This window comes from Silene latifolia, chromosome Y, assembly GCF_048544455.1.
Source record: "Silene latifolia isolate original U9 population chromosome Y, ASM4854445v1, whole genome shotgun sequence".
In the NCBI taxonomy this organism is placed as follows: Eukaryota; Viridiplantae; Streptophyta; class Magnoliopsida; order Caryophyllales; family Caryophyllaceae; genus Silene; species Silene latifolia.
In genome coordinates, this window is record NC_133538.1 from 361,498,130 (window position 1) to 361,522,090 (window position 23,961).

The 23,961-nt window shown below is 39.7% G+C and overlaps 2 protein-coding genes across 2 annotated transcripts; one reads left to right on the forward strand and one right to left on the reverse strand.

Moving 5' to 3' along the window:
* Window positions 1-10,250: 10,250 nt before the first annotated feature.
* Window positions 10,251-12,372, forward strand: LOC141631726 (uncharacterized). The gene is made up of 3 exons (XM_074444357.1): window positions 10,251-11,219; window positions 11,356-11,460; window positions 11,575-12,372. The coding sequence occupies exons 1-3, from the start codon at window positions 10,251-10,253 to the stop codon at window positions 12,370-12,372; spliced, it is 1,872 nt and encodes a 623-aa protein (XP_074300458.1).
* A 2,255-nt stretch (window positions 12,373-14,627) lies between these two features.
* LOC141627087 (putative serine/threonine-protein kinase At1g54610) lies at window positions 14,628-23,561 on the reverse strand. The gene is made up of 8 exons (XM_074440567.1): window positions 23,000-23,561; window positions 21,537-21,821; window positions 21,069-21,386; window positions 19,665-19,892; window positions 18,776-18,876; window positions 17,250-17,364; window positions 16,049-16,528; window positions 14,628-15,128 (listed from the first exon to the last, which is right to left on the reverse strand). The coding sequence occupies exons 1-8, from the start codon at window positions 23,372-23,374 to the stop codon at window positions 14,943-14,945; spliced, it is 2,088 nt and encodes a 695-aa protein (XP_074296668.1). The 5' UTR covers window positions 23,375-23,561; the 3' UTR covers window positions 14,628-14,942.
* Between the last annotated feature and the right edge of the window lie 400 nt (window positions 23,562-23,961).

The window sequence follows — 23,961 nt, forward strand, 5'->3', positions numbered from 1 at the left end:
GACTTCAATCAAGTAGAATTTGGGGTTGATAAACAAAGCAAAAGTACAAGGACTATTCAAGGAGCTTATGAATTTAGCTTATGGCGTATTAAGAATGAATTGGTGGACATTCCTTTTAAAGGACCAAGATTTACGTGGTGTAATAATAGAAAAGGAGATAAGCGCGTCTATGAAAGAATTGACCGCGCAATGGGATCTAAGGATTGGTTAAGCATCTTTCCGAATACCGGAATTAAACACTATCCAATCCAAATTTCGGATCACGCACCCTTCAAACTTGATTTACATCTTACTCAAAATACCAAAAAAAAATCGTACAAAATTGATGCTTGGGTGATGGAGGATGAAGAATTCATGGGCATAATACGGGCATCATGGTTGACACCGGTGGTAGGAACACCGGCTTACAGAGTTGCTAGGAAGTCGGCATTAACAAGACTAAATGTTAAAAGGTGGGCTTTGGATAAGCGCCAAAGGTGGAACAAAAAATGGAATGATTTCGATCAGGATCTAGAAAAAGGTATAGAGAGGGCTATTGCGACCGGCAATGACGAGGAGTATTGTAAATACAATGAGGAGGTGAAGGAATTCTCAAGAGCAGCGGCTATCTTTTGGAAACAAAGAGCAAAGTTGAAATGGATGGTCGAGGGTGATACTTGCACGAAGTTCTTTTTCAATTGGGTTAAGGGGAGGGCAGGTAGGAATTTTATCATGGGTCTTAAAGAAGAAGATGGCACATGGGTTTTTGATTCAGAAAAGATAAAACAAAGTTTTCAAACAAACTTTGTGAAGCTTTTCAACCCGGAACGTAGTGCGCAAGACGTATACCACTCACAACATTTAAATGAACTACTTAATGAATGTGATCTGAGGATCAAGAATGATGATGCAGACTGGTTATAACGACCTTTTACGCCTAAGGAAGTGAGATGCGCGGTATTCCAAATGGGACCGCTAAAATCACCGGGTCCGGATGGAATACCGACTATTTTTTATCAGAAATGCTGGCCTCTGGTTAAAAAGGATGTCACAAAGGCGATCCTCTCTATTCTTAACTCAGGTGCGATTCTCAAAGAGCTGAATAGAACTTTCATCACTCTTATTCCTAAATGTGATAATCCAGAAGGAGTTCATGACTATAGACCGATTAGTCTTTGTAATGTGATCATGAGAATTGTTTCGCGATGCATCACAAATAGACTAGCAAAGGTGATGGCTTATCTGATAGGGGATTTCCAGAACGCCTTCCTTCCCGGAAGACAAATCTCGGATAATATCTTACTTGCTCATGAAGCCATGCACAAAGTCAATTCACACAAAAAGGGCAAGACTGGTCGTTTTGCTTTCAAGGCGTATATGAGTAAAGCTTATGATAGGGTAAATTGGATCTTCCTTGAAGCAGTCCTGTCTAGAGTGGGTTTCCCGACAAGAGTGATAACTCTAATAATGAATTGCGTGACTACAGTGTCATATCAGGTACTTTTCAATAGTGCTCCACTTCAATTATTCCAGCCAAAGTGTGGGCTTAGACAAGGAGACCCCCTCTCTCCTTACCTGTTTGTGCTATGTATGGAGGTGTTGTCAAAAAATGTTTTAAAGCTACAAAACAATGGAACTTTAAATGGTATAACTTTAGCCCAAGGGGAAAGACAATTGACCCATTTATTTTTTGCGGACGATACGGTGTTCTTTCTGCAAGATAAGGATGGATCAGTGAAGGCTTTTAACAAACTATTAAGAAATTACTGCAAGGAGTCAGGGCAAATTATCAATGAGGAGAATCCGGGATTATTTTTAGCCCTAGTACCAAAATAAGGAACGCAAGGGAGTGTATGAGGACTCTGAAAATTAAAGGAAATAAAGGTATGGGAAAGTATTTGGGGCTCCCGACGGAGTTTCAAGGTTCAAAAAAGGCGTTCTTCGAGGGCTTGTTTAATCATGTGGTGAAGCGCATTTCGTCATGGAATGGAATTTTTCTATCTCCAGCTGAGAGGCTAACCCTCATTTCATCAGTTCTATCAAATCTCTCAATTTACTGTCTATCGTTATTCAAGGTACCGGTAAGTGTGACATATAGAATTAACTCTTTTTTGTCATTTTTTGGTGGGCTGGATGTAAATCAGGAAAAACCATTCACTGGTGTAGTCATAGATTCCTTAGCCTCCCGAAGCGCGAAGGTGGACTTGGCATAAGGAATATTGAATGCTTGAATGAAGCATTACTGGCTAAACATGGGTGAAGGATTGTCTCAGGCCATGATTCATATTTTAGCCGGATCTTTAGAAAGTTACTTTATAAAGAGGAATTAATAGAGGGAGGTGTAATGAGATATACCCCTGGGTATTCATGGGGCTCAAGAAGTGTACAACATGGTTTGAAATTGATAAGGGAGCATATGGGATGGAAGTCAGGGCCACTATCAAACCTTAATGTGTGGACTACTAGATGGGTGGAAGGGGAGCTTGCGGAGGCAAGGAACGAGTTTCTCTCAGTTGATATGGACAACACTAGAAACCTTAAGGTGAGAGACTTGTGTAATGAAGGGATTTCAGAAGAGGGTGGAACATGGAAGAATGACATGATAAAGGAGTTATTCTTGGATGAAACTGCTAGTAAAATTCTTGCAATGCCTCTTTGCCTTTCTAGAAAGAAGGATACGGTTTTTTGGCCGTATAGTAGTAGTGGTGAGTATAACGTGAAAAGTGGGTATGGAATTCTATTCTCAAAATTTATGGAACTAAAAGGTTCAGAGAAGGATAAAGAAAGAATAGGGGTGGAGGAGAAGACCTTCTGCAAAAGAAAATTGTGGAAACTGTCGGGTCCTGCAATGTGGAAGATACTAATTTGGAGAATCATTACTGATACACTGCCTGTGGGAGCCAATTTTGAAAGGCAACTTGAGATAAGGTGCAAATTATGTGGATATGAAGAGCACAGTACTGAGACAATGGAACACCTTTTCAGGGATTGTGAAATTTCAAAGCGGCTTTGGGCATGCACGGAACTTGGTATTCGAGCATCACAAACACATAGGATGGATATTAGGAAATGGGTAATGCAGTGGATCAACTACTTAGAGAAACTTGAGGAGGGTACTAGTCGCATCATACGTTTTATGGCTACATTATGGTGTATATGGTGTGTAAGGAATAGAATTGTTTTCAAGGGGGAGAGCTTTCATCCTTTTCTTTTCCTAAACTTATGGATCCAGGAAGTTCGAAAAGCGGATGATGCTATGCTTGTATGCAACAAGGATAAGGTGAAAAAGACCCAAGAGGCAGAGGAAATGGGTGATGAAACCGGAAAGTGGATAAGGGAGAGTAAGCCTTTCTTCGCGATAGGTGCACATTACAATTGTGAGTGCACTAGAGTTATGGTTGATGCAGGATGGAAGTCAAAGGAAAAGGCAAGCGTAGGATGGGTGGCGTACACTGAAACAGGTCAACTAATGGTGGAGAAGTACAAGACAATCAAAGCTGAATCAGCCCTGCAAGCGGAAGCTTTGGGATTACGCGAAGTTGTCCTTTGGGCTAAAGAGAAGGGGCAGTGGCATGTGGAAGTTTCGACTGACTGTCTACCTCTTATTGCTTTTTTTGCAGGTTCGGAGAAAGCTCATCACATGACTAAAGGGATACTTGAAGATATTCTAGCTCTTAGTGGATATTTTCATTGTCTATCCTTTAGTTATATTCCTAGGTCATCCAATAAGATAGCTCATAGCCTTGCTAAGAAGGCTATGAATAGTTAGTTAGGATCTTTGTCTTTACAGCTGTCAAAAAAAAAAAAAGATTATATTTATTCTCCTAAATGATTGACTAATTAGGGACATGTTAGTATGATATTGTTCTTTCTCGTGTTTGCATATTATTTTTTTGACCGTAAATCGATATCATACTTGTGAGTCGGTAATCACTCAACCTATTGTCTAACTCTCTGTTTATATTCACCTCACCATTTGTTTTTGGGATTGAATTGTATAAATTTCATTTATGTTGGCCCAACCACCTCACTATCCTATCTTAATTGGGCCAACTCTTCAAAACCGTCCAAATCCCTCACAAACCCTAAACTTACCACCCCTCACCTACCATCCGTCCATCTCCCTCTCTCACCTACCCATACACCCACCTTTACCATTTTACTATTGTAAAAACGTCATTCAACACCAACCTTAACCTCTAATCAACCTCCATGTCTCCCCCAACCTCACAATCAAACCCATTACTCAATCCATCTTCCTCTCAAACCGACATGACCAACAAACGGAAAGGATCCTATGCCTTTCCGATTAACCCTACACCTGAAACACCTCTGGAACCCAAACCTCTAGCCACTCTCTCTCCTGAAAAACCCCTACCCACTGAACTCCGATCCCGATCTTCTCCATGATCGGGAACCGAACCCGAGGAGCAAAAAGGAAAACCATTCCCTCGGCAGGGTCGTCATCGGGAACCGTCACCATACTCGACGACGATAATGATGAAGAATATCACCTTGATCACTCTCTTCAATCAAAGGAAGAGGTGGATCAAGGGGATCAGGTGGATGTTGTACCGGGAAAATCGAAACGAGGGGTAAAAAGAAAAGGAGCAGCTACCTCATCTCTCCCGGATATCAATGAAGAAAGTGAGGGTGAGGAGACCAATGTTGAAAGGGAATTGACTGATCTTGATGATAGTACCCCTGCATGTGATAAATCGGGGTCACCAACAAAAATTGGTAAGGGAAAGGGAAAGGTCTCTGACAAGGAGGAAAGTGTTGGGGTAGAGGAAACGGTCTCTGTGACCAAGAAACCCAAAAGAGGAAAATTGACTAGGTGCCACCACAAAAGAAAGCAAAAGTGTCGGCTGCTTTAGGAAAAGGTAAAGCCGTATTTCTCGGACCCAACGACTCTGTCCCTCTTGTTTCCAAATGGGATGTGGACACTCTCTGGGCGCAAATCGAGGCATTGGATCTTCCTCCTTCAATCTTTAAAAATTGTGAAAGATTGATTACCAAGGATGTGGTTCATTTAACCCGGATTTATGAGAAGTTGTGGTATGAACGACCCGTCTTTCGCAAGGTTCGGGAAATCTTAGCCACTCAAGGATGGGAAAATCTAATGCAAGTCAGGGAACCAGTTTTCATCAGTGAGGTAGTTCAATTTTATGCGTCGTTACGGGTCGATAAATCCGGAACCTCTCTTACTGCAAAAGTGAATGGTAAGCCCTTGTCCTTAACTCAAAGTGATTTTTCTGAAATTCTTCAAATCCCAAATGAAGGCTATGACAATCTCCCAAATGAGACTTGGCCGGTCCTTGAATATGAATCCCCTCTCACTGTTGCTAAGACCGTTTACCCAAAAGCCGTCACTTGTGGATCTGTTGGAAATACCCAGATTCCTCCCCCTCTTCGCCTAATTTTTAATATGCTGTGTCGAACTTTGTACCCATCCGGTGACCGTACCAAATTGTCTATTTGTCAACAATATCTCATTTACCACCTAGCCACTCACCGAAAAGTTAACCTACCCAGTCTGATTTTTCGCCGATTTGCCTCAATTACGGCCAAACTCTATGACCCCAAAGATACAAGCATTATCCGTTTACCATACTGTATGTGGGTGTCAATGATTTTGAAGGCTAAAGGTTTTTTAATCTCGACTAGTGTGGGGTGTCTAAACTGTTTTGACACTATGAGCGATGGTCAGTTTGGAAAAATGTTAATTCGGATTGGTGATGACAAGTTGTCTCCGGTGAAGTCTCGTGGGAAAGGTCGTGAGTCGGCTTCTTCTAGTAAGGGCTCGAGTCTCATATGGCAGCCGTTCTTAAGGCCTTTCAAGATTTGAATGATTGGATTAAGGCAGATTTGGAAAAGAAAGATGTTGCTATAAATCGTCTTGAGAAGGCGGTTGATGGGCTCAAAGAAGAAGTGGATATCATCTCTACTCTTCATCAAGCTAAGGATGATGGCAATGGCAATTCCAAGGGAAATTCCAATGGTGACCAAGTTTCCTCATCTTAGAGTCAACCCGTTTTCCTAATCAAACTCTTTTGCCGTTTTGTTCACACCCCCTACCCTTCAATCTCATTTTCATTTGGTGGTGTATTATTAAACTTGACTTACCCATGGTGAACATCGTTTGAACTATGTTTAAACTTTGATTTGTGTTGACTTTGTTATCTTGTCACGACTATGCCTATCTTTACGTGTTTTCTAACATATGTTTTCTCTTGATCAAACGATAGCATCGTTGCCCTTTTGATGATGTCAAGAGGGGGGAAAGGTAAAACTCATGCTCTTGTCTTCTAAGTAATTTGATTAACCCTTGCCTATGCCTAAACTACTTGATTAATCCTTGATATGTGGTTTATTATCTATGTTTAGTCTATTAATCCTTAGGTCTTTTGCTTTATTTGGTTAACCTACTTCTATTTACATGTTCTTGGTGATTCTTGACTAAACACGAAAGGGGGAATATTGGCTTTTGACATTCTTTGGGCTTGTCATCATCAAGGGGGGAATTTGTTGGGTTTTCTTAATTGATGATGACATACCCATTTAACTTGTGCCTTCTTAGTTTACTATTTCAGGATTAATCGATCAATTTGCAAGTCCTAATCAAGAATCGTCAATCGCTTGCTACCCAAGATTTAGAGTCGTTTTGTCAACCTATATAAAAGATGAAAGGGTAGAATACATGTAATGGTAACAATCAAGCCTACCGTTACTCATCACGGGTAACAGTGTGCTTGACTGTCACGTTTGACCCGTCACATTTGAAGCAAGTCTTTCATTTTGAATATTTCACTTTTTATCAAATGGGCTTTCATACATCAGATTTAAAATGGAGTTTTAAACTTGAAATATTGGAAGGGTGGTCTTTGTAAAGAGATTGTAATTTGCCTTCAAAAGATTTCCCCTTTTATGCTACAACTTTTCTTTGGCTTTTATGAAACATTGTTTGGTTCTTTCCTTCTATTATCAAGAGTTATCTTCTTGTTAATGTCCTCTCCACTTTGTTTCTGAAAAATACAAAGGCTCTTTAAGGATAATTACAAACCCTATTTCCTCATTTATGCTTCTTAGAAAGAAGTCCTTTTGGTGCTAATTTGGGAAGGTCAACACTTTTGTCTCATGACCAAAAGTTTTGACTAAAAATCCTAGCATGCATCCATTCGTTTTTTCCTTATAAAAGGAGCACCTCCATTCACTTTGAAAGTAAGACTTTTACCTGAGAAATCAAAGCATTTTGCAAAATCTGTTTTAAGAACTCAAAGCTTTTTCATTTGCAAAACTCTTCTAAGTCTTCAAGTGTGTTAGTCATTAACACTGTTACTTCATAAGATTGTACTCTCTCATCTAGAATTGTTTGTACCAATAAGTTGTCCTTCTCAAATCTTTGTAAGAATCAGTCTAAGGAAACTTGATTTTGTAAACATTCTAGTTAGAGTGTAGAGTTCATAGACGGAGTAGTCTTAGAACTCGTGTCGCAACCGGAGTAGGTTGTTGGTCCTTTTATTGTAAGTGTCTTAAGTAGTCGGAGTAGATCACTTCACTTATTAATAAAAGAAGATTGGACATAGGCCTTTAGAGTGTTGGCCGAACCAATTCAAAATCGTTCTGTTGATCTTTTCTTCGCTTTTAATTCTGCTGCAATTTACTTACTCGTTCTTCTTTTACGGTCTTGCAAGTAACAGTCCTGAATACTGTCACTTCCGGTCCTTAGTTTTTACTTCATAAACTGAGACCATCAAGTAATAGTCAGAACAACTGTCACTTCCAAACTTCATTCGTCTCCTTGAGCTTTCGTGATACACATTTAATCATTCAATTTAATTGATGTATCCACTTGTTCTTCATATTGTGAATCAACTTATCCTTAAACAATAAAGATTAAAGTTGAAATTTTAAAATAATACCTAATTCATCTTCTCCCCCTCTTAGGTACTTAGAATCCTAAACTCTTCAGTCAGCCCGTGACATGTAGTAGTAATTGTAATAATGTGTAGATCATCGGAATTTTAGAGGAATATTTTTTAACGGATTTGGAGAGACATTGGACGAATCCCATTTCCAAATGATAGTCTTTCCTAATGGCATAAAACTGCCATTAGTTTGGCCATCCTAAATTTTTATCTCTGATTTGATATTAGGTTTTTTTTAGAGAGAGAAAAACCCTCGAAAAATGTCCCAACCCTCCGCCGGCCTTCCGCCGGATCCTAACCCACCCTCTCCATCGTTACCACCAGCGCAGTCATCTAATGCACAAGAATCATCATCTACCATCCCCAATCCCATATCGCAAAAGAATTCAAAACGCAAGACGATGCACTTGGGAGAATTCCTTTCATCACCATCGTCTAACCCTACCACCCTCGGTATCAATCAAAATGGTATTGTCCAACCTGCATCAGAAGTAGGCATTCCCAACCAAAATACCAGTCCAACTTTTAAAGATATGGTTCAGGGAGTCTCGTTCGGGGATTACAGAGCACCAGAGCCATTTATGGAAGATTTCGAATCGGACTCAGAGGATGATTTGGATTTCGATATAGAGGATGAAGGAGAAGATTCCTGCCCTAGAATCTGCCTCACTAAATAAGAAAAGGCGATGCTTCGCAGGCCTTGGAGAAATGCGCTCATCGTTAAGATGTTCGACAAGAAAATTGGCTATCTTGCTCTAATGCGTAAACTACAAAGCAAATGGGCAATCAAGGGTAAGCTTACTTTGACTGATTTAACGGAAAATTATTATGTGGCGCACTTCTCTTCAAAGTTAGATTACGAGCACGTTCTAACTCAAGGTCCCTGGATGATCGATGATCATTATTTAACTATCAGAAAATGGATTCCTAATTTCATTCCATCAGACGATAAAATCAAATTCTTGACTGCATGGATTCGAATACCACACCTACCAGTTGAATACTTTAATGAGATGTTTCTTAAAAAGATAGGATCCAAGGTGGGTAAAGTTATACGTATCGACAAGAATACAGCAATAGCGGAAAGAGGTCAATTCACTCGGCTAAGTGTGGAAGTCGATATCTCAAAACCTTTACTGTCCAAATTTCGTTTGAACGGGAAGGTTTATTGCATTCAATACGAAGGTTTACGAATGATTTGTTTTCATTGTGGTAAACTAGGTCATGCCATAGAAAATTGTCCCAACTTAAAAGAGCAAAGTGCAGGGGATAAAGACAGCCTAAACGAAGGCAATATGGGGGATACTCATCACGATGTAGTTAACCCAGTTAGGATGCCGCTCCGTCCTGAGGAGCAGGATGACTATGGGGACTGGATGTTGGTCAAGAAACCTCCTAGGAGGAAAACGGTGCCAAGGATAGAAGGAGGGCAACCACAGTCAAACAAATCAATCTTTACTATTGGGAATAATCCTAAGGAAGGTAGTTCAAGATTTGATATCTTACGGAATATTGCGGTATCAAATCCTAACGAGTCCGAGCCCGTATTAAGCGTAACTAACGTTGTATCTCCTACTAATCAAATCCCCACCAATTTAGCAAATAATTCTAATTTCCATAATAATAGCCATAATATTACTTTTACATCCCAAAAAATTCAAACCAAAAAATCTACCAAATATACACCAAAATCCAAAAAATCACAAAATATTCCTTCTATCATTCCAAAAAATTCTACCCTAATCCTTAAAGATATTACCAATTCCGCGCCTAATAACAAAAGCTCTGTCTCCATCCCACGATCAAACTCTTCTTCTTCATTAAACATGAACACAACCTCTTCTACCATCGTTCAACCAATATCAAACAAAGAAAATAATGAGCACTCCTCCCTACGTATCCTATCTCTTCCACTCTCTTCCTCAACCCAGATGCCTCTCTCAATGCCCGGAGGTAGTGGTGATCCCACCAGCCCAAACAACGAAGGTGCGAACCCAGCCGGAGATGCTCGCTCCTTATATGGCGGTGATGACTTCGGCAAGCCCGATAATGGATGTCAAAATCGAGTTAGCAGTGAACAATCCAACGGAACTGATACTAGAGTTATCGATACCATGGAGTGTTGATAACATACTCAAACTCGTAAGTAGAGCCTATCTAACATCGTTACCTTATTTACCTGATTTTATGAATACACAAATTCCAAATTTGGTCCCAAATTTACCACATATCACCTTCTTGGTGTGGAATGTTCAAGGTACGGGCAGTAACAAAAAAATCAATGCGATTAAAGAAGTCACTAGATTGTTTAAATCCACGGTAGTTGCTTTAGTTGAAACACACATGAACAATGAACATGCTGTCAAATTGGGCAACATTATTGGATATAGTGGCCAGTCACGAGTTAATGCGCAAGGATTTAGCGGAGGTATTTGGTTGTACTGGAAGCCCGAAATAGTATCGGTGTCAACAGTGACAGAGCATCAACAATATATAACGATAGAAATTGCGAGAACAGGGGAAGTACCGTGGTTCTTCTCGGCGGTTTACGCAAGTCCGGATCCGACTAATAGAAAAGAGCTCTGGTCCGAATTAGAGAATTTCGCTAAATCTAACAATCGGCCTTGGCTGCTAGCAGGGGACTTTAATGAAACTCGTTATCTCAGTGAAAGACATGGAGAGGATGCCAACATGGCTCGAAGATGCGAAAATTTCAATAACTGGATAGATAACTGTGATCTTATCGAGCTCGCTTTCTCTGGAGCTTCTCATACCTGGGCTCGAGGGAATTTGGCTGAAACCCGTCAGAGCGCGAGACTAGACCGTGCCCTTTGCAACGCTAACTGGAGCACTATACATGCAGATGCTTTAGTAAAACATTTGCCGGCCTTTCAATCGGATCATTGTCCCCTTCTTATTTCACCTAATGGTTTCGCTCCACTATCCACTATCAATAGACCCTTTCGCTTTCAAGCTTGTTGGATGAAACATGAAAATTTCAAGGATTTTGTTGAGGAAAGCTGGCCGGTGGACGGCATTTTTCAGCAAAAACTATCGACCCTGGCGAGGAAGTTAAAGGACTGGAATACTCAAATTTTTGGCAATATATTTCGAAAGAAAAAGGAGTTGATGGCGAGGATTGGTGGCTGTCAGCGAGAATTATCGCTACGAAGAATACCGTATCTCATTAAGCTCGAGGCTAAACTACGTCGTGAATTGGATGAGGTTATGGAGCAGGAGGAATTGCTATGGTACCAAAAATCAAGGCTCGAATTTATTAGAGACGGGGACCGTAACACCTCTTATTTTCATGTGAGTACCTTGGTTCGTCGATGGAAGAATAAAATTACATCTCTTAGAAACAACAATGGAGAATGGACCGAGAACCCAATAGAGGTTAAAAAACATAATTGTCCAATTTTATAAGAATTTGTTCACGGATGAACAGACTGAACCAGTCGAAGATCGTTTGCCATGGGACCTTTTTCAAGCTTTTAATAATAAAGATTGGGAGTGGCTTACCCGACCCTATACCATAGCGGAAATCGAGAGTGTAATTCATAACATGGGCTCGTTGAAAGCTCCTGGACCAGACGGCTTCAAGCGCTTTTTTATCAGAAAAATTGGAGTCTAATATCACAGTCCCTGTGCGAGATGGTAATCAAAGCTAATCAAAGCTCTTGAAGGAAAAGGCCTCCCCGAAGGCCTCAACGACACTCACCTGGTCCTAATTCCCAAGGTAACGAATCCCGAAACAATTTCTCAATTTAGGCCTATTGGACTATGCAACGTCTCTTACAAAATTATTAGTAAGATTCTAGCCAACCGAGTCAAGAAAGTTTTACCCCACTTAATATCTGAAACTCAAAGCGGATTTGTACCTGGTCGACAAATTACCGATAATATTGTGGTGTTTCAAGAAGCGATCCATTCTATGCGTAAGAAGACGGGCCGAATTGGTTTTATGGCCATAAAAATTGACCTCGAAAAAGTCTATGATCGTCTAAGGTGGTCGTTTATTAGGGATACCCTGCAAGACATGCAATTCTCAATTCTCTTAGTAGATGTCATTATGGAATGTGTGACTTCTACACGACTACAAGTCCTCTGGAATGGGGAAGCGACAGAGCAATTTACTCCGACTAGAGGGGTTAGGCAAGGGGACCCTCTTTCATCTTATCTTTTTATCATGTGCCTCAAAAAATTACAGCAAGCCATAGATGTCGAAGTTTGCAATAAAAACTGGCGACCAATTACACTCGGACGAAATGGACCATCGATAACTAACTTGTTCTTCGCAGACGATATGGTTATCTTTGCTGAAACTACAGAGGAGCAAGCTCTAGTAATTTGTCATGTTATCGATAATTTCTGCGCTGTATCCGGTGAAAAAGTCAGTGCATCAAAATCAAGGGTGTTTTTCTCAAAAAATACGGACGAGGCGACTAGACAAGTAGTGGGTTAGGCCTTGGGATTCGATGAAACTGACGATCTTGGGACTTATCTCGGAATGCCTACTATAAATGGTAGAGTCACCCGACATACTTTCGCACATCTAGAAGAGAAAGTGCATAAAAGACTATCAGGATGGGCTACTAAACGACTTTCTCTTGCGGGCAGAGAGACACTAGTCAAATCAACTTTAACTACTTTGGCTAATTACAGTATGCAGACGGCTAAGCTTCCACGAACAGTTTGTGACAATATTGACAGGAAAGCTCGGCGTTTTTTATGGGGTGGTACAGATGACAAGAAAACTATTCATTTGGTCTATTGGGAAACTATCCAAAAACCAAAATCCCGAGGTGGACTCGGAATAACCTCAGCACGGCAAGCCAATGCCGCTTTTCTCACGAAGCTCGGCTGGAGGGTCATTGCGGAACCTCATAGTCTATGGTCCAGAGTCTTACGAGCCAAGTATTGTAATAACAGATGCGACATTGATATATTTCAACCTAAAACTAATATGTCAAATGTATGGGCCGGCATCTCGTCACAAGCCAAAACTATTGTTAAAGGATCGGCTACTGCTGTGGGTAACGGTCGACGTACCCTTTTTTGGGATCACGCGTGGGTGGATGGAATTTGTCTAGCTGACCACGCCATCACTCCTATTCCCGAGTCTACCTTATCTTCAACCGTAAGTGATATGTGGATCGAAAATCATGGCTGGAATTGGGATCTTTTCTCTAATTATCTCCCTGAAAATATTCTCCAAAAGATTGCTTCTATCTCGCTCATTCCCGACCCCGACCAAGATGACCAACTTTATTGGCGCGGAACGAACTCGGGCAAATTCTCACTCAATTCTGCTCTTGGTTATCTTCGAGAATCTAAACTAGCTATGCCGGTAGAGACTTCTTGCTGGAAGACTATTTGGAAATTACCCGTACAACGTCTTAAAATGTTTCTATGGTTGGCCGCTCATGATAGAATTATGGTTAATGTGAACCGGGTTAAAAGAAATCTGAGTGATATTCCTACCTGCCCGAGATGCGAAGATGCGGAGGAAACAACTGAGCATTTGCTTCGTAGCTGCCAAGTTACACGCTCAATTTGGTCTCTTATTGGTCTCGATCCCAATAACGCCTTTTTCTATAACTCTTCGTTCAATGACTGGCTTCTGAGCAATGCTAGCAATGATGTCGAGGTTAGTATTCCTGACTGGCCCATTTATTTTGCAGTCACTTGTTGGTGGATTTGGCGATGGCGTAATAATATCGTTTTTGGTCGCGAGAATGAGAACTCGATACACCCCCACATTTTCTTATATCAACAGTTCGAAGTCACTAAAGAGGCCTTCGACAAATTTGATATTCTAATTCCAACACCTAGGTCTCGCCATATGGAATTGTTTATTCGTTGGACTCCGCCACCACACGGATAGGTGATGCTTAACACGGATGGTGCTTCTAGAGGCAATCCGGGCCCAGCAGGTGGAGGTGGTATTTTCAGGGATCCGACTGGTAACTTCATTTCGGCTTTCTTCTTATCGTGTGGAAATTGCTCTTCCATGAAAGCGGAGCTTCTAGCTCTTCTTACTGGGTTAGAACGGGCTAAGGAATTACGCATCCCAAAGCTATTAGTTCATATGGATAATTCACCTTGTGTGGAGTTTATAAATGGAGATCAAATGATAAGTAATAGTCTTCAGTTCATAATCAAGCGATGCAGGGAAATCATGAATGATCCTTCATGGTCCGTCAAGTTGGAGCATATCTACAGAGAAGGAAATAAAGCCGCCGATTTGCTGGCTAATAGAGGAATAGAAGCTAGTACTACTCCTACTTATTTAGATATTCCGTTTAATAGTCTTCGTTCTATTCTTAGGGATGATGTTTTCGGAGTAACTACTCCTCGCATTGTAACAACTATTTGATTGTAGGGGCTTTGCCCCTCATGAGCACCGAAAAAAAAAAAATTTATCTATAATGGAGTCAAAGACCCGCAATTTTAGTAAAATAAAATAATATGTTCCATTGGACAAACTTCGAATTTTTTTATAATGAATTATCAGTTGCAAACTTATAACTATCAACGCAATATTCATTTTGAGTCCCATTTTAAAACAACTCTCATAATATAGTCGACTCCCTTGGGTTAAGTTTTTGTTGTTGTAGAGTCGTAGTTACCCTTCCCAGGCAAAGAACCCTATTAAATTCTACCCAGCAACATGTCACATTTCCTATCACACCTATTAGGCTATTACTGGCAGGCATCTTCAACATAGATGCACAGCATGCACCTCAAACGATCTCGACAACAATGGAAGTTTCTGGTTACAGAAGTGGCAATAAATAGCCAATTACATATGAGTCAAGGATTAAACTTGTAAAGAACAACGGTCATTTGCCTTCTTCACTCAACAAACATTACCTGTACAAGGAAAAATGGATTTCTTCTAAAGAAATATCACTCACTCGACAAGCATACCAATTTCGCCTAATCTCTAACTAACGTCATGCTAGCTGCCTTTTTTCCTCTAATCTTTACATAGATATTACCTACTCTGATTAAGCGGTCATTAACCAATAATTAATTGGTTGGTACTTGATTTAATTGGCCTTGCATCTTTCTGATTCTGGCCTTATCTATGCGGGCTCGCCTTACAGCTTCTTGGATTTGGCGATCATGGTCTTTCATCATCTGGTCTGTATTGCTGGAAGGGACTATAAGAGGTCCTGAATAGTGGATTTTGTTTCCCTTTGATCCATAACCAATCTGGAAGAATAGACATACCATCAATATTCAACAATGCACTAATTCAGACATTCAGAAAGGAACACAGCACGATAACTGTTTGATTAACTTGAAAGTTACAACCATCAGTTTGCGTCGTAGATAATAACACTGCTTACGAAAAATCACTTCTTCTTACCGAAAGAAAGGAGAACATAGAACATAGAAAACATCAAAGAACATTAAAAATAAAAAAAAATAAAAAAAAAAAACACTTCAAAAGATGATAAACTTCAGCTTTAGGCACTTGGTAGTTGGTAGAGAATCATATGTATAATTGTAACCATATCTCGGTTCTTCTTGTAAAGTATCCAATGAAATCACCATTTCAAAAAATTAACCTCTTTATTTTTCGTCTTTTGGTCAAAGGCCACAATGGTGGGAGAGGTCCAGTCAAGCCAAAGTTTGACATGGAGCGAATCTGCTTAGTTATAGGCATTGGTGTTACGAATATGAAGATTTGTGGAAAGTTTGGCAATATGTGAAGTACCATCATAAAATAAGAATGCTATGCAAATGTGTAACTTAATTTGAGTGAAGTTATCAACACTGCAACAACAACAACACATTACCCTAGTGCCTCAATGGCTCCCGCAAATTGCGAGGTAAGAGGGGGTCGAATGTACGCGCAGTCTTACCCTTGTGTTAGCAACAAAAAGAGATTGTTTCTAAATGACTCAAGATGAAAATTGCATCAAGAATTGCATCAAAGAACTGGTACTTTACAAGAGAAAGAGGCCCAGCCACTTTAGTCAACCATTTTTCTTTATTCCATCATAATTCAGAACCAAAGAGTAAATGAGTCCTTTGGCTCAATTGGAAATGGAATGAAGTTATCCACACTGCATGCTTATAAAAAAATTCCCATCGATACGATGGAGATGAAAGATAGAAAGGCTTACAAGAACAGGAACATTTCTGCTGCTTCTCTCTTCTTTATTTTGCTGTGAATTTACAAAAGATTGCATGTGATCCGCTTGATCTCGCCTTGGAATGGAGTCCTGTACTTCTTTGAAAGATCCAGGAAATCGAGTAATCAGTTTCGGCACACCATCATGAAAAGAACCACTCCTTTCCCGTTTCTCTTCAGACAAGAAGCTTCTCCTCGCCGCCACAGAACCAGTCATTGTAGATAAATTGGCCCCATTTGACACCTTGAGAGAATCATCCAAGTTCTTCCCAGGTTTAGCCCATGCCGCTTGGTGAACAAGTGGTCCCGAATGTGAGGCTCGCTTGTGGACGTGGAATTGCCTGTTTGTACCAGGTTCTTCTTTGGCTTGAGATGCCCTGGGAGGTTCAAATGGAAAGCCAGAAGCAACCTCTTCCGGATGATTGTTGAACATTTCACTCCGGCTCTTTGCACTAGATTGAGCTTGTCTTCTCTGGAAGGCATAAATACCAGTTAACAGAGCAACTATGTTCAAGAAAAGGGCCAAAAGTCCAAGCACAAAAGGTCAAAAAAAAAACATCCGCTCCAAGTCACTTATTTGAAACAGGTTAGGAAAGCATAAATAAATAACCCATCAATTGAACTTTGATGAAGACTAAGTACATCATTTCACTCTCACTACCTCAGACCCTACAAAGGGGCTCCCGCTCCAAGTATGGTAGGGGGTTGGACACTCGGACATACACGCGTAATTTCATGTGCAATAAGAGAGGATGTTTAGAAGAGACCCATAATCAAAACAGCGCAACCATCTACTTCAAGAAAAGAAGAAAGAATCACACAGGGTTTTGCGTGTCATTTTAAATCTAGCCAATTGTATGAATTAATCCCAAAACCAAATGAATAATATATTTTTGCCTCCCTGGGAAATAGATATTCCAAATTATTTTCAAGTAAAATAAGCAGAGCAGAAAAACTTCACAACCATTCTCCCACGCTCCTAGAATAAGATTTGCATCAAATGAAATTTAAAATCAAACAAAAATATTTTAAAACTAAGAAACGATACTCTTTAAGAATAGTTCAAATGCTTGTCCATTCTCATAGGTAGTTCTGTTGTCATAAGCTTCGCTCCTCCGTCTCCTAAGTATCCAATATAAAAAAGAAGAATCTAGAAAATAAAAGAACAAGCATCACCAACAATGATGAACTACCTGCATGGACAAGACTAACTCAGCATTGGCATCAGATGCAGGTATGGCTCGAGACTCTTTAGTTACCTTCCTCTCAGGACCAGCTCTTTGGCCCCTAATTCCTGCAACTCCTTCCCTACATGAACAGCAAGAATTGGATAAGAAATCATGCTTTATTAACCTTGTTTACATTTTCTGGATGGAGGTCTCTTTATGCATATAATTGATTAGAGACTAGACTAATTACAACAACACGGGTAGCTTAGGTCCAACTTCATGACAAGAACTTTAAGCTTGTTATTCTCTGGAAGACGAGACGTGATCAAGTTTGCAATCAAATTGAGCAACATGCTCCAATAACAGGCACATAAATGCCGTTAACATAATTCTCTACGTTTTCAAGTTTGATGCTCAACTGTTTCTTACCTCTATTGGCTGCTTGCTTGGCTATCGCCTTTTGTAGTTTTGAAACTTTTTTATAAAATCAAATAAAAAATCAAAATGCTTATATATAATAAAGATACCACAAGGCCCTCAGCAAAGATCCTTCAGTGAAGATAAATCAGTAACCTGACACTTTCATTTCATTCTTCTCCATATTTTTTTATATTTTAAAAAATCTACTTGCTATTTCCATGCGAAGCTCAATTTCACTAAATCAGAAAATTCATAGTGAAATTGTAGGTGTATGGGGGAGTATAGGAAGTAGAGTGGAGATTAGTTGTTAGTTTGTTTAGTTGATTAGTTGAAGGTTAGTTGAAGGAATTAGTTTGTTATTGATTTGTTTGTGAATTGTTTGGATACTTTTGGGTTCATGCTCTTTTTTCCGGGGTCTCATTGTTTCGCCCCATGATGTTTTGGGTAGACATTTTTTTTGTCACCCTTGTTTGATTTCGGATTAGCCTCATGTGCTACCCTCCCTGGTTTAATTTCGGGTTAGCCTCGTGTGCTACCCTCCTCGGATTAGCTCTTTTGCTATCCGAATTTCGTGGTAACCTTTTTTTTTTTGGTTACCCTTGTCAGGTCGGTTTTCTTTTTTTACTGCCCGGATTTCGGGTTAGCATTTTTGTTTTCGCTACCCTATTGCTTTGAATGAAATGTTCCGGCTCATGTCCGTCAACAATTTCACTCGGACGTTTTTGCCCCTTTTTTTGTGGGAAGAGTAATATTTTTTTTTCAAATAAGTGTAGGAAGCAAATATGTTTTTTTATTTGAATTTTTTTTTGATGGAACGGAGGAGGTAGGATCGTAATATCATCGCCCAGATTTGACAACCATGGGCTCTGATACCATGTTGGAATTTTGGCAGCGGAATGCAATGGATACGATATTCCAAACATGGATGATTTTATTTATATGTTGAATGTGTTTGATATTACATGATATGTGGTCTCACCCAATATCGTCTCCCCCACATATCATGTAATATCAAACACATTCAACATATAAATAAAATCATCCATGTTTGGAATATCGTATCCACTGCATTCCGCTGCCAAAATTCCAACAGAAATAAACACGAAGACTACAAACCAGTAAAAGAGTACCTTCTAGCTTCTTCATCCCTCATTTTAGCATCAAACTCTTTACTTGGAGGATACTTGGGCAAACTTGATGGATCACACGGAAGTGGTTTAGTAGTAAAAAACTAGAAAACGAAAAAAAAAAACACAAGTAAATACAAACCACAGCTTGGCCCGAAGAAATTAATGTTTCATTAAGATTACATTACAAAAGGCATTAACACAAACCAGTCAACGAATATTGATACAGATCGATCGAAGTGCAATTTAACATTTGACCTCAAGCAATTGTGGGAAACATGCAGAAGTTCACAATCATAATGTGAACATACACATACCTTTGATACGCGTAGTACTAAAAAAAATTCATACAAGAGCAATTATATCGGCAAAATTCAGCAACATTTTCAATTCAATCAAATGGAAAAAGATCGCTCATATTCTTCTATGAGTCTACAACCCACAGAGTTTGGGTACTTATTCTGCTTACAGATGATTTTCACAAGGGGAGATTTATTCACCGAAAATAGTTCAGCACACTCGTAATTATTAAATACGAACCCATAAGAAAAACACTTTAACCACTAAAATCTTATAGAAGTACAGAACAATGCAAAAACCATATTCATAAGGAGACAAAGTTAAGCAGTGCTCATTAAAATTTAAACGGTAGATCATACTAATCTCCTTGGCCGGTTAGCGAAACTGTAATAAACTTACAGAAAGAATCAACTATAAAATAAAAATGACATTCACAGAGCCACTTTCTAAATAAAGAGCTTTTTTGCTTAAGTGCCAAATTTTACTGTAGCAATACCAAATGCTTTAGATACCCATACTTAGTAGAAAATTCAGAGTAATTGGTCAAAAAGAATTGAGAAGTTTTCAATACAGCCACTCAGAAAATTATTACCTCACTCTTTAGGGCTGACAACGCGGTTCCACGGTCAGCAGGATCAACTGAAAGAAGAACCTCCAAAAGACTTAGAGCTGGAGCAGGAAAGTCTTTAAATGTTTCAGCAACACGGCGTGCATATGGCTGCTGGGGCTTAAAAACTGTCGCATGAGGCAGCTTGGATTTTCTCCAGTATTCTTCAGAAGGTGATCCACAAAGCTTGAAAATTTTATGTAATTGTTCCACCTAAGCGGCGATATAATTCAAAAAGGTAGTGAAGAGCTTGACATTTCATGTACCAAAATATAGAGGCAAGGGTAATGCAAATAGAGGACAATCTAGAGGCAAAACACAGAACAGTCCATAGGTCATAGCAGAGTGATGACGGCCGCCAAGAGAGAGCGAAAAGTTGCCCGAGTACCAGAACGTCAAAAACTAACAAATTTAGTCAACAAACCTAAAGATAAATGGAGTAATTTTTTTAAGAATACTGTCATCTATCAACTTTTCAGCGCACGTATAAGGCTTAATAGATTCAAGCCCCCTCACACCGTTGTTGATTAAAGCCTTGACACATTGGAGTAATGTTCTTGTACTGCCAAAATATTCCACCACTGAGCAACTAGCCAACTTCACATGTTTAAGAGGGAACTACACCTTCCTCTTAAGCGGACATGATAGACATCACATATCGCTCAGTAATATACACATTTGCCAACTCCACGTGTCTAAGAGGGAACTACATCTTCCTCTTGAGTGGACATGGACATGATAGACATCACATATCGCTCAGTAATATACATACTCGATGAATGTCTTTATAAGAATTTGTTTAATACTTCGCGTCACTTGGCCATTAATGAAACTCAGCTTTATCCCATAAGTAAAACTTGCAGATTAGCTATGCCGCTGTCTGGGTGAACACTTCAAAGCAGTTACAGCTTCCTCTAGCGCTGATATTTCCCAAGTATTTTAAATGACAAGCTATTGTACAAGCAAACAATAAAGAGCAACTTCCAGAGTAAAGAACTCATTCAATGACGAAGAAGTCAATTCGCTTTGATCTTTGATTGTGCCAGCTTCTCCATTTACAACGCTGCCAGCATGTACATTATCACACTTGAAAGACCTAAAAAAACCTTTTAGCTCAATGGGCAACATATGCCATATTATACAGTGGATATGAGTCACACAACTTCGTCTACGAAAATAAGAACAATCGTCTTCAACGCATCGTGACTTGTGAGCCCCTCCAGATTTAAAATAAATTCAGTATTCCCCCACCCTCTTTCCCACTAGCCTAAAAAAAGAACAAGGTATCGAAGAATCAGAACAGCACTGTCCCAACAGTTTGCTATTTAAGTCTCAAGCCCAAGTTGAAAGACGATGTTTACTACAGAGTTAGAAGATTAAGCCAAGTACCTCTGTTCTTCCAGGCATAATCGGCATCCCAGCATAGAGTTCTGCAAGTATGCAACCAGTGCTCCACAAGTCAACAGCTGCACCATAATTAGCTGCACCGAGCAAAAGCTCTGGAGGCCGATACCAAAGAGTCACAACCCTGCTTGTGAGTGGCTGGCTTCCATGAGGATCATAAACACTTGCCAGCCCAAAATCTGCAATCTTCAGTTTCCCATCGTTATCAATTAGAAGATTAGATCCCTTTATATCTCGGTGTAAGATGCCCCTGCTATGACAGTGATCAAGTCCACCCAAGAGTTGCTGCATATAACACTTAACCTGCAAAAAGATATAGTGACTTATATGAGAAGCAAGTATTCCAAAACCTCATATTTTTGAAATAATTCTCTCTCAGTTTAGAGTTTTCTTTTGGACTATGCAGATGCTTCACATTAAAAATAAAAGTTAAAAAATGCAAAGCCTATATACCTGTGATTCGGTGAATTTAACTGCTGGGTGTGACGCAAGCCCTGCAAGATCATGCTCCATATATTCAAAGACAAGGTATAAGCTGCATGACATCCTTGACGTAACAAGACCCTCTAGTTTAATTACATTAGGATGGTCTAGTCTACGAAGAATGTGAATTTCCCTAGCCATGAAACGCACACTTTCAGGATCCAAGTTGTCAAATCTGACTTTCTTCAAAGCAACAATTTTCCTTTGATCAAGATCGCGCGCTCTATAGACACTACTGTAAGTCCCCTGGCCAATCTGTAATTAAATGGCACAAGTGGAGTCAAACAACAGCCGGGTACAGATGATTGGCAACCCCTATGGCGAGCCTCCATAAGACTACACTGAGATAAATTCCTTCAAATAAATACAATGACAACATGCTGACAAACATTTGGTCTAGGGTCAGGAGCTGGTATACAACCATGTATGCCTGATGATTTACTAAAAAAAGGCAAATAACATCCCTGAGCACATGAGGAGATAACATCCCTAAAAGGCAAGCACCCAACCATCATCAAACACTTGCAATATCCACAAAAAAATACCTCTGTTTTCTTTCATCGTCACCCCACGGAACATCTGGTTCATTACTAAGCATAGAAAAGCAGCAATGTAACTCTTCACACCCTCAAACACCACACCAGAATGGACGACATATAACCTCAAAGAGCTACAAATAACTATTTTTAAAGCAAAATTCTTCTCGATAACCTCAAGATAGTCAAGAACATTCCTTTTGCACTCCTATACTCCATCCGTCCCGTTTTACAATTCGTTTTAAAAACCAATGTTTTTTTGGTTATATTTTTCATTTTACCATGAACTTGAACGACTCTCTCCAATTGCAAATTCCCCTGCACTATTTTACAAACCAAAGTTAATCTCTAGGGCTAATATAAAACTTGATACAAAAGTTGATGTCTCTTTTTTCAATTATCAAGGGGTATTTTTTTTGGTGTAAACCGGGGTGTCCACCGTCGACAACAGTGTATAATCCCCTCGCCGCGGGTGCTCTCACGAAGAGGTAAACGGCTAGCCAAAGAGTTTGCTCCATTCCCATGGGCAGGGATCGAACCCCAGACCTCATGGTTAAGGGATGAAGTGAGCAACCACTACACCAAACCCATTTGGTTATCAAGGGGTATTTAATATGTAACATTTTCAATTATCAAGGGGTACAAGACATAACCTCAATTAATTAATTTTCAGCAAAAAAAATACTCTGATTTTAATACTTACACACACACACAATACACAGTCAAATACTCAAATAATTGACCTAGTAAAAGATTCACCCAAAATTCAGAATAACAATTATAATAATCCAATAGACTAAATAAAAGATTCTACTGTACCAAATTCATAACACAATGCAAATCAATTAACTCAAGTAAATGAATTAAATTCAGAAGAATGCAAACATAATACAATACCTTATCCAACTTCTCAAATGAATCAGCTCGTCTAGGCACCCAACCTTTAATAGCTTCCCCCGCCACCGCGGCCAGCCACGTAGGCCACCCGGCCGCTACTTGTTCACCCTCCACTACCTTCGGAATCCTCCCTGACAAAGGAGACTCCACTCTAACTGGTATTTCTCGACGCGGTTTTCGGCCCGAATCATTATTACCGGCAAACACAGATTGCTGCTGCTGATGCTGTTGTTGCTTATCGATCAACAAAACCTTCTCATCGCCGCCATTGTTGTAATTATTGTTACTATTAATTTTACGAAGATGATCATCTCTTCTTACCGGACTTTCCTTGCTATCTTCGATTGCAGATGGCTTGCAACATACACAGCCCATTTTTGACGAATCTGTATACTCACTCTAGCATCGTAATTCAAGAAAAATGATAAATCAGATTTGGGTGATTAAAATTACGAAAAAATTACGGATTTTATTGGAGTGTAAGATGAATGAAGGAATGGATGTTTGTGGTAAATTATTTGATTAAGAAACCCTGTGGGGGTAATGTTGGATCTAGGGCACTGGTTTTCAGATAGAGGTGGCAATTGGGTCAGTTGGGTCGGTTATGGGTTGGGTCAGTTTGGGTCGGGTTATATCGGGTTTGGGTTGTATCGGGTCAGTGACAGGTTGGGTCGGTTACAGTCAGGTCGGGTCAGCATCGGGTAAGGTCATTAGTGGGTGGCAAGTCGGGACGGGTCTGTATCGGGCCAGGTTATCAGCGTATATTTTATCTTATGTATTTAGTTTTTGATGGTTAATTTTATGTTTAAACAATATATAGGTATATCAATTGTAGTTTTAAGTGAAAACAATTAAGATAATGTCAATTTGGTCTCATTTACACTATTATTAAGCTAATTCATCATCGGGTCACCATCGGGTTGAGTCTGTAACATTCCGTCTGATGTTTATGTAGTTGGTTA